The sequence below is a fragment of the Branchiostoma lanceolatum genome, chromosome 17 (assembly GCF_035083965.1).
Source record: "Branchiostoma lanceolatum isolate klBraLanc5 chromosome 17, klBraLanc5.hap2, whole genome shotgun sequence".
Classification (NCBI taxonomy): Eukaryota; Metazoa; Chordata; class Leptocardii; order Amphioxiformes; family Branchiostomatidae; genus Branchiostoma; species Branchiostoma lanceolatum.
This window is the reverse complement of record NC_089738.1, coordinates 13,508,250-13,520,183: the sequence shown is the minus strand read 5'-3', so window position 1 is coordinate 13,520,183 and position 11,934 is coordinate 13,508,250. Positions and strand designations below refer to the sequence as shown.

At 40.6% G+C, this 11,934-nt stretch overlaps 1 protein-coding gene across 1 annotated transcript; it reads right to left on the bottom strand.

The window, feature by feature from the left end:
• Positions 1-8,400: 8,400 nt before the first annotated feature.
• On the bottom strand, positions 8,401-11,688 carry LOC136423243 (uncharacterized). Its single transcript, XM_066411352.1, has 4 exons — positions 11,550-11,688; positions 10,296-11,108; positions 9,588-9,715; positions 8,401-9,015 (listed from the first exon to the last, which is right to left on the bottom strand). Exons 1-4 carry the CDS (start codon positions 11,568-11,570, stop codon positions 8,784-8,786), a joined length of 1,194 nt encoding a protein of 397 aa, XP_066267449.1. The 5' UTR covers positions 11,571-11,688; the 3' UTR covers positions 8,401-8,783.
• Positions 11,689-11,934: the final 246 nt, after the last annotated feature.

The following is an 11,934-nucleotide window of genomic DNA, read 5'->3' as shown; positions in this document are numbered from 1 at the left end:
ACCATAAGAGAGCAGATTATATGAAGCATATTGCACAGTCCTGACTAGTTTTATAGGATTAGAAAATGTGACTATTGGTAAGTTATTGTTTATTTGCAACATTTGCAATTGGCTTACCTGAAGGAGGGTTGGCACTTTCATTCATATCTTGGTATACATGTTCATCATCGTCGTCTTCATCTTCATTTCCATATACATGTTCAGCCTCATCAGTACCTGTTCTCTTTGTATCATCAATGGTATATTCATCGTCATCTCCATATACATTTACTTGTTGAGCCATATCAGTATCTCTTCCCTTTGTGCCATCATCTTCATTGTCATTTCCATATACATGTTCAGTCACATCAGTATCTGTACCCTTTGCGCCGTCATCTTCATTGTCATTTCCATATACATGTTCAGTCACATCAGTAGCTGTTCTCTTTGTATCATCAATGGTATATTCATCGTCATTTCCATATACATGTTCAGCCGTATCAGTATCTGTTCTCTTTGCATCATCACTGGTATATTCATCGTCATTTCCATATACATGTTCAGCCATATCAGTATCTGTTCTCTTTGTATCATCAATGGTATATTCATCGTCATCTCCATATACATTTACTTGTTGAGCCATATCAGTATCTCTTCCCTTTGTGCCATCATCTTCATTGTCATTTCCATATACATGTTCAGTCACATCAGTATCTGTACCCTTTGCGCCGTCATCTTCATTGTCATTTCCATATACATGTTCAGTCACATCAGTAGCTGTTCTCTTTGTATCATCAATGGTATATTCATCGTCATTTCCATATACATGTTCAGCCGTATCAGTATCTGTTCTCTTTGCATCATCACTGGTATATTCATCGTCATTTCCATATACATGTTCAGCCATATCAGTATCTGTTCTCTTTGTATCATCACTGGTATATTCATCGTCATTTCCATATATATGTTCAGCCATATCAGTATCTGTTCTCTTTGTATCATCAATGGTATATTCATCGTCATTTCCATATACATGTTCAGCCATATCAGTATCTGTTCTCTTTGTATCATCAATGGTATTTTCATCGTCATTTCCATATACATGTTCAGTCATATCAGTATCTGTTCCCTTAGTGCCATCATCTTCATTGCCATTTCCATATACATGTTCAGTCACATCATGATCAGTATATGTTCCTTTTGTGTAATCGGAGCCCAATGGCTGCATCTGCATGGCCCGTGGCTCTATGGTAGAAGAAGATGCTCCTCCTGAATCTTGAGTTGTCTGATTGGCGCTTTGCTGCATCCTTATTGTTTGTACTTCTTCACTGGTATCTGGCAGTGTCGAGTAACTGCCGCCTCCATGGACTGATAATTTATTTTCATCTATATCTACACAGTCTGTCTTTAAAAAAAAACAATTGGACTGTTTTTCTACGTTTTGAACAGCATTTTCTCTGCGTAGCAAATGTCTTTATAGTCTCCCTACACTGTAGTATTAGTAGTAGTAGTAGTCTAGCAGATAATAGTAGTAGTAGAGATAGTAATAGTAGTATCTACATAAAGTCTCCGTCCACTGCTGGTTGCTGGTGCATTCAAGAAAACATAAAAAAGCGAAATCAAACGCTACACCTTCTGAGTGGTTTGTTTCTGGATAGAGATGCTATTCCTATGAAATCCTTAAGATACGATACTACGATACGATGTTTAAACTCCTATTCAATCCAATTGTTATCACCTATTCACCCGTGAATATTGCCTTTTAGGTTACTTGCGTTGCAGAAGGCTGGTAGACTTCTCCTGATTTCGTTCCTGATGGGTAAGTTCGGATGTTTACACCACGGTCGGCTCGTCACAGGTCTGGTTTGTAGATACCATGAGTAGTTTGCAGGCTGTAGAGGAGCCGGTGGATTAGTACTACTGTCCCTTCCAAAACCACGCGAAGGAAAGACGTGTGTTTGTAATTTTGCTGCTGTTAAAATGGCAACAGCGGTACCTAATTGTCTAGACACAAACAAAAAAGGTCAGCTTATCGGGCAGAAATGATTGGAACAGGTTTCCATCTAATTTTCCAAGAGTGATTCCTCAGTCGAGATTACAATCAATGCCCCTTAGTTTTCAGACCAATATGCACGTTATCATTGAATGTTTCATTTCACCATATTTGTGACTGAGACGGGCAAATTTATATTAATGATAAAACTAGTTTGCAGGGTGTAGAGATCTAGAGCAGGTGGGATAGCGTACCGTTCAAAATGACGGCGAAGATAAAACGTGGTGGTGATTTCGCTGCTGTTAAAATGGCCATCTGCACCAGAGGTATTCTGATTGTCTAGACTTTTCATTAGAAAATAGGTAAGATTTACGGCAGAAATGATGGGAATACTTTCTAATTTTCTTAGAGTAATTTCTCAGTCGAGATTTAACTGTTAATGCCTCTCAGGTCTCATACCATTAAATAAATTTTGATTTTTTTCCCCGTATAGATATAATAATATCCGAGCCGGCGAAACTAAAATCACTAAAAGAAGAAAAAAAGACTTTCACGACCTCATACCTTCGTCAAGTGATGTTAGTCTTTTCGGGTGATGTATTGAAATGTTTCTCATTTATTATGCAAATGAGGTACTCGTTTGAATAACTTACATTTGATCATCTTCTCTACCGAAATAACATAAAGTTGTGCAAAGTATGAAAGTCTTATCCTAGCAAAGAAGGCTATTGCAGCAACCTCTGCTTGGAGGGTAGGTTTTGTTCCATTTGATAGCTTCTAACGTTAGACCTCACCACACGTGTATAGATACTCGCGTGTTCTGCGTAAAAGTGATATTAATTGGCGCTTGTTAACAAACGTTCAAGCCCGGGTGCCTGTAATTTACGCTATTCTATTTCCTACACATTTCTTTCATAACCGTCTATAGTAAATTGCCTTTTATGGGCGTCTAAATGAAAATAATTGTAGATCGACACAACCTGCGCTTTGGATGGTTTTATTTTCGTCTCATTAGAGACAGCAAATTACACTGGTACCTGTTAACAGGCGTAGGTGAGAAAATAGAAAGATATGTTTATACATATTATCAATCTATTTGGAGCACAAGGGAGGAAATGTAGCAGTTAATTATAGAGTACTTACATAAGGGCGCGTTGCCAATTGATGTATGAACAAATAAACCCACCGACGTAATTGTTGTATCTAATTACTATCTTCAGTTGAAAAATAATAATGTACGTTTCGGTACAAACCTGTACATGTGTCGTTATAGATCAATGCTGAAGTAAAACACTAGAACTTAATACCCAATCTTTCTTTCTTTCTTTATCAAAATTGCAACAAGACAATACATAGTGGAGCGCCAGGCAGACAAGCTTATGTTTTCATTGATTTTCGTTTTTCGGTGTAGCTCAGATACCTGGATATTTACGGCAGATATGGAGTTCTCTACACTCTACATTAACTAATAGTCAGAAAGTTTTTATTTTTCCAAATAACCATATAAAAGGTTACCTACCTTGAAAGTAGATTTTCCAAGACGTATAATGTTTGATTCTGCTGGCCGACTCTATGGTTGATGTGAATCCATGGGTCGTTTATTTTGAACAATTTGATCCAAGCATTTCGAAGCATATCGACTGAATTGCGCGCTCCTAGATCCTTTCAAATGAGGCAATGCACATGGAGTTGGAAGCTGACTGAAGTACATTTAACAGAACAACTATAGTATGTATCTAAAAAAATCAATATAAACGTAATTTACAGCCATAGATTAATATGACTTTCTTTAAGAGAGAATTGCACGCATACAGACCCTTAGGGTGTTTGTGCCACAAATTTCAAGATACAACAGTTCTTGATTACATTCAACCACAATTAGTAGCATTCATTGGAACATACTAGTAGATGTTTGTAAACAAAAACATACAAGACTGATGTTCGTGAACACTGAACCTTACAAATCATACTATTGGGTAGCCTTGGCGGATCCACGTTTCAGTCAAACCAATAGATATGATCTACAGGCGGTAAGCCGCCGCTGATGTCAGTTTTCATTAATATCATAAAAGGAGTACACGTGAGCTGTCACCTAAATGTACGTGTGAAATGAGTTTTGTACAATGACTGCCACAGCCTTGAAAGGATTTCACGTGTCTGTAGTGATGGTAGTTGAAGGATTACAAAAAAACGCATTTAAGGCAGACAAATCCTCTTTTAACCTCCCCGGCACTTGGCACATCGTTTCTGAGAACCAGATCTTGGATGATCCACTTGATGTGTGTAAAACTACACCATTAACACGCAGGGCATTACCGTAGCATCAAAGCACATCGATCGACTCTTTAAAAACCCGTGCTAAGTGGTTTTTAGGTTTCTAAGATGTGATCAGTGCCATTGTAGTCGCCTGGATAAAACCAAGACGGACCAGTGAGCCGTCTTTATCAAACTTAATCGCTAATCTAACTCCCCATCTGGTTCTTCGTACGAGTAAAGCCCTTGGCACACATTGAGGACCTTCCCACGACTTTGCTCCCAACCTCTCCCCAACCAAGTTCGGAGCTCTGTTTGGAGTAGCCTTCCGTTTTCGTCAACTTGTGATTTGTACTGAAAATTAGCAGTTAGATTGACATCAACACTTTGCGAATATGAGATTAAATCTTTGTCACATCTGTATCTGATTCGTAGTTCGTCTGGGAAATTATCTACATCTTATCATTATAACAAAGGCCAAACATATGTATAAATTCTACCACAGTCAAAATACCGCGAATCTCTCCTATCTAATCTATGATCGACAGAAGACGCTTTTTAATGGCTTTTATTGACCTTAATGAGGTAACACGTGGACTTTATTACTTATTGATGTATCGTCTAGGCTATACGTGACACGTGCGCAAGTACTCACGTGTTCTGCTCGGAAGTGTCAGTGATAAGTAGTCCTTAACACACGTACAACCCTGTCAATTACGCGGTTTGTCCACGTTTCGTTCAGGATCTTTTATGTTTGTTCGAAGTGTTTTCTTTGTGGGTGACTGAAATATCAAATCAACACGATAAAAGCTTCAGAATGTTTTATTTTCGTCTCATTTAGAGACAGCAAATTACAATGTAAAAGGCGTAGGCGAGAAATTGAAAATTGGTGAGCAAATATTAAATAAAAGTCACAAATAGTACATATTTCTAATGTATTTGGGGCACGGGGAGGAGATATAGCTGTATGAAAGGACGCGATGTTCATTGAGGTATGAACAGATAATCCTACCAAAATAGTTGCAGAGTAACTAATAACTATCTTCTGTTAATGTACGTATCAGCACAAACCTGTAGATATTTCGATATAGAACAGAGAAATCGCACGGCAATGAAAAGAAAAACACAGTTTACAATATTCGTTTGAATTACAATAGTGAGAAATTCTTTTGTCTTGCTGATTTTGTATTTCATTTGTGACAAGTGATGTTTTCCAAGACGTTCAATGGATGTGTCTTGGCGGGAACTCTAATTTGGATCTTGACCATCAAGAGAGAACTCTTTCGGCCTTCAATGCAATAGGATAGCTTCTAAGGATCTGCCAGTCAAACTAGTAGATAAGACCTAAGGCGGCGAGGAGCTTCTAATGTAACTATTGATATGATATGATATGATGTGATAAAAGGAATGAACGCGAGCTGTCAGTCAAACCAATAGATAAACTCGACAGGCGTCGAGGCGCTCCAAATGTGAGTTTTCATTAATGTAATAAAAGGAGTACACGCGAGCCATCGCTCACGTGCGAACTGGGTTTTATTGAATGAGTATCACGAACTTGACAGTGAGTATCCCATGTGTCTGTACTGTGATGCCTCATGGGGTTGTTTGAGGACGCGCATCAATAGCAGACAACTTCTCGTCTAACCTTACTTTATATAATTTCACTTGGCACATCGTTTCTGACAACCAGATCTTGGATGATCCACTTGATGCGTGTAAAACTATACCATTACCACGCAGATCATTACCGTAGCATTAAAGCACACCGATCCACTCTTCAGACTAGTGCCCGTGCAAGTGGTTTCTAAGATGTATTCCCTGCCGCTGTAGTCGCCTGGATGAAACCAAGAGAGTTCATTGATCCTTCTTGATCAAACTTACTCGCTAAACTAGCTCACAGTCTGGTTTTTAGTGAGGGTAAAGCCCCTGTCACACATTCAGGACCTTCCAACGATGTTGCTCCTGACTAAACCAAGGAAGGTACCGGTGCTCCGTTTGGAGTAACCTTCCGTTTTCATCAAATCGACTCATGATTTGTTTTATACAAATTTAGATTGACATCAACCCCATGTGAATATGCGATGTGATATTTGTCATTTCTACATTTGAACCGCATAAGAGCTGACATGCGTTCTTCTGGAAAATGATTTATATTTCAAACACATACGCTCTTTCATTCAACTTTGATAGCTTGTATATCATACGACACGTGTATAAGTACTCACGTGCTCTGCGTAGAAGTATCGGTGATAGGTGCTTGTTAACAAACATTCAAGCTACCTGTCATGTACGCTATCATATTCTCCACACATTTCTTTCATAATCTCTTTACGATGTATTTCTTTTTATGGGCGTCTGAAATTGTAGATCGGCACGATGAACGCTTTCGATTTATTATTTTCATCTCATTACAGACAGCAAATTACACTTACGTCTGGTAATAGGCGTAGGTGAGAAATTGAAATAGGCGAGCAAATAGAAAGGTACATTTAGTACATATCCCCAATCTAATTGGAGCATGAGGGAGCAAATTTAACAGTTTTAATACTTAGAGTACTTAGATAAGAATGCGATTCCCATCGATGTATGAAGAAATAAACCTACCAGCATGGTTGAAAAGTATCTAATTGCTATGTTCTGTCAATGTATATTTCGGTGCAAACCTGTAGATTTATCGATATAGAACACAGCTGAAGTAAACCCCTAGAACCTAATGACATTTCACCGTGTCTGGAGTGTTGTTGTAACTTGTACATCGACCGTTTTGATTGAATTTTGTTTTTCGATGTATTTTTAGGAATGTCAACTGGTAGCAGTCTCAAGCTTGAGGACCTATTAGTTACAAACTGGTTCAATCATTGATCAGGACATCCCGGCTGGGAAGGCACCCGTCTTTGGGAAGGGATGTAAAATGAGGGTCCCGTCGTCGAGGAGGTGCATGCTTAAAGCAGGAGAGGTTGGCAACCGCTCCCTGTGAAACATGCCCTGCTGCTGAAACAGCAAGGGAATTTGATGCACGATGTGCCACTGGGTACTACAAAGATCTGAACGAACGAACGAAGGAGGTTTCTATTTTTCCAAATTATTGTATCAATGATCAAAACCTTTTATTGTACTTTCCTGTCCCAATGGGCTAAGTACAGGCAAGAACATAGATATGCAGGTAACACGGCGAACTCATGATAAGCATATCCAGTTTATGGTTGAATAATATCCTGGGGGAAGTATGGGTTCAGAACCGTTGACTTTTTGTACAACTCTTTTGCATTCCCACCATTCTATGAGAAATCGCCATAATACTAAAGTTTCTGAATCAAATATAGTCAGGTTTACATGAAATGTAGGCGAACGAGGCAATGGGACACCTTGAATGTGCAAACGTGCATAAAACGAATTCCAGCACGACAGCAGTGTAGAAACGCCCCCTATTCAAATATATCATATTACAGAACGACCTAATGTAACCCATTTTGCGTATTATTCAAAGACATCCGTTCTCAAGGGTTATAAAGACCCACTTAAGTAACTATGGTCGCTAGTCATATCTGTTTCAAAACAGGTCTGTGCCCGGGGATAGAAGAGAATAAAAATCTAAAACTAATAGTAACAGCGAGTGTCCTGTGGATATCACGCATGGCATAATGTATATGGAATTCGAAACTGCGTATTTTGTTTCCTTTTCGTGAACTGCCCGAACGCTAATAAATTGTCCGCTCATTTTCTTTAACCGTGTACCGACAACTTTGTCCAATTATGGGGAAACTCTGCCGAGTCTATGCCTTTGAAGTGAAGCTCAACAGAAGTAGAAGGCCTCAATTGAAGGACAATACAAACATACATGCAGGTCACCCGTACACAATCCTTCAACGTAGACCTCAGTTGAAACGTATGCTCGCACGGCGTTTAAAAGGGGAAAAAGTTACAGGCCATGCTTTGTTCCTTGTTGAACGGATGACATATCTTTCCATTGTTAAACATTTGGCTCAGTCCGTGCGTTTTGAAGGAAAATGGCATTGAACAAATCGGACGACGTATTGCATTGCCATTGGGTAGCGCTAGGCTACTTCTTCGCAATACAGAAAGTGACCAATACGTTGGGCACCATTCGATATGTATGTAAGACAATATTGAAGTCAAATAAAAAAGAGCAAGGTGATGTTTACAAGAACTGAAACTGTTGGAAAACCGTGAACGAATTTTAATGAGTTTGTATGATTGTTTTAGCAAACACTTGCAGTTGACAAATCAACTTCTCCTTAAAGAATACAATACAGCGTTACACAAAAGTGTATCGAAGTGAAACGTATACTGAAAAACAAAACTGAAACACATGCCAATCTTCATGTAATATGAAATTTCTTCACGTTTTTCTTTTGTATCCAATGATTTCTTCAATGAGCATTTTCAACAACTTACAATAAGCATCTGTACCTCATTTGATCGTTGATTCGTAAATGTACAACTGCATCAGTTACTTGGAAATGGAACGAAGTCAACATTGAAATGTCTGAGTAAATATGTGGTTCTTTTGCGTGCGTTTTAATCGTCCAGTGAAAACTTACGACTTCTTCACCAATCGGTTTTCGAACGGGACCACATTCATGATGGTGTAACGTGGAACTGATGGGAGCATCTTCCTCCCGATCCAGATCTTGGCCGTTTTGAGAGACGAGCGGCCGCCCTGTTGTTGTTTGCCCTGACATCCGTCAATCTTCTGCGTTTTCCTCTCCCTCTCACAGCAGTTCTCGCACATCCACGGTGAGGCGTTCCCTCCGCCTTGGCACTCCGACCTTTGGGAGCGATCAAATGTAATTTGTGGGCATGTCCAGCAAGGGTAAAATAGTGAAACCAATATACAAAAAATCCATGTACAAAAACACAAAGATAAACTGGAAAGAATACAGAACTACGAGCAGGGGTGCTAATGTCACCAACTGAAAACAGATCTACAGTGGATGCCACTCAAAGACAGAAGGAAAATCTCAGATGGTGTACAAAACGACTGATAAAACGGTGGACGCACCGACTACTAAATATACCAGCTCAGAGAAGAACAAGAAATAGCCATGTCTTCGAGTTGTCAGCCCATATTTATACTTGATATGTTCAAGAATTCGTTTTCTCTACCCTAGAACCAACGTAGAGTGGAACTCATTACCACCAAGTACTGTAGGGGCATCCTCATTAGTTAGCTTTAGAAACAACGTTTACAGCTAGCTTTGCAAAGGTTATGTGTGACAGGTTGTTCAGTGTACTATAACCAGCTGCTGACGCACCGCTTGCCTGAGAAGCTGGTGTGTCATTTTAATTGCATAGTGGTTATACCGGCTATATATACAAAGATATGAATACAGGCCTGTACCTGTGACTTTCCTCTCTCTTCACAGTCTCCACCGGTGTCATGTTCTCCCGTGCACTCTCGATGAGGTTTTCGTTGGAGTCTCTGGGCAGCGGTTCTATCTGCTTGATGACCATGGGTGCTGACGTCACCTGATGGGGTGTCAGAAAAAGATGCCAATGAGGGCGTGATCACATTCGTCGTACGACCTTCTTACGATCGTCGCACGAATGCATACTCAGAGCATTCTTTAGTAGTGCACGTGTGGTACAAAATCCATCTGTCTTGTTACCGAAAATATCATCTTAGATTCATGTCGACGACAGGTTGCATTTGTTCCAGCCTGATGTAAAATCGTACGACTAAAAATCGTGTGACGTCCTACGACGAATACAACCGCACCTAGCTTGAATGATAATCATACGTTTCACATTTTCTAGGAATTAACAACGAGAGTTAAATGAGAAATTCCAGTTCCTTGATAGCCTGGTATCCTTCCCTATACCAAATATCAGTTCTCTTCTGTCTGTCAACTTACAGCGGGGATAGAAGAGACCCGTAAGCTACAATAGGTATAGATACCATGCTAGTTTCTTTGAGACACAGCATTTGCGCTTGCTTCTAACTAAATACTAGTATGTCACAGATATCTCTAAATTTGTAGCTTTCCGTTAAAACTTTTGAAAGCTGAATATGTGACCATCGCGACAAAAGAGACACTGCGAAATTCACCTTGGACAGTTTCCTGGCAGTTTCTTGGTTCTGCAGCTGCGGGCCCGGATGTCGCAGGTCTGACCGGGTCTGCCGCACACTCACAGGGTAGTGGGCTCTGTTAAACTCGATCCTTCTCTTCCACGGGTCGAAGCCGCGTTTACCTTGGAACGCTGGATGCGTCAGCGGCGGCGTGGTGTTGGACAAGTAGCTGTTGTCGTGTGTTATGAAGGAAGAGTCCTTAAGGTAATCTTGGTCTTCTCGATGGGAGTTTGCAGTCCGTTTCTCCGGGTTACCACACTGGCGGCTCCCGGCGACTGGTCCTTGCTGTTGTTCGCAGGAGTTTCCAAGATCCTTGACGTGGGGGACCTGTAGGCCCAAGGTTTTGCCTGGAGGGAACATACCTTGCTGCTCGCCGTGGCTAACGGACGTCGTTGATGTAGACTTCTCTACCGCATCCTCCAGTTCCGAAAGCCACGAAAGAATGCTGATGGAAGAAGTGGCTGACGTCAGGTCTTTATCTCCTTTGCCTGGTGTCTGTCTGTAAGAGGGAAGTCGCCAGTACATTCTTGAGACGGGCATATACCCTGGACGCTGATAGGCCAGATAGTTTGTCGGTGGCCGCGATTTCTCCGCCTGTTCGAAAGAGAATTCTTGCAGCTTGGGCGGCATAGTCTCAAGATGTTGTTCAGAAGTATTCACAGCCTCCGTGGGTCCGTTCGACGTGGCTGGGTTCTTTGGTTCCTCGCCATTATCTGGCTTCGGCGGTCCAACTGGCACTTTCTCCGGGACTGGTGACGGCGCTAGACCACTGACACTCACCAGCGCAGTCAGCTACATGGGGAGGGTGAGAACAGATTTATCTAAGCTAATAAGAACGAACTGAACATATCGAAGTTATAAAGTTGCCCTACTTCAGTGAACTGTTCTGGAACATGATGAGCTTATGGCACGATTTTTGAATGGCTTTCGAACGTTGTTGCCTTGAAATTTAAGAACTTGATGACGAGAGCAATCTCTGAGCACGCCTAAAAGTTCTTAGAATGAGCACACAGAAGTAGCAGAAGCAAATTGTAGCATTGATATGAAACAAAAGTTTGTATGGAATGTGTTGCCTGTCATATGCGGATATATTGATGCACTGACTATTTAGAATGGAGATTTGCTTGAAAATGACAGAATCTGAAATCATTATCCTTAATTTATCAGTCGGGGGAAGTTGTAAATAAAGATGCAACTGTATCGCAAATCGACAATCAAATTTGAGACACTTACATTGTTTATATTAACCTCCATAGCTTCTCCTTTGTCAAAAGCGCCTTATCTCTATCTGATCAGAGTCGGCATCGTCACCTATCCTTTGAAACGGCGGACGTTAGGCCACAACAATCATAACTGTATCCATGGCAACAGTAATGTCCCCTGTTCCAAACCCTTGTGACGTCACTTCCACTTCGGTCCAATTAAAAAAAGTAGAATCAATGGCAAAAGTGGATAGGCTGGTGACAATTAAAAAAACGCGTAATGGTTGATTAAAACTTCGAACGAAAGATAACCACCACCAAATGTCTCGTCTATTTGGAGAAGGTTGTGTTTACGGTGATGGAAAGCAATTCAGCACCAAGGACATACCTAACCACCAACCTCTAAACATCTCTTT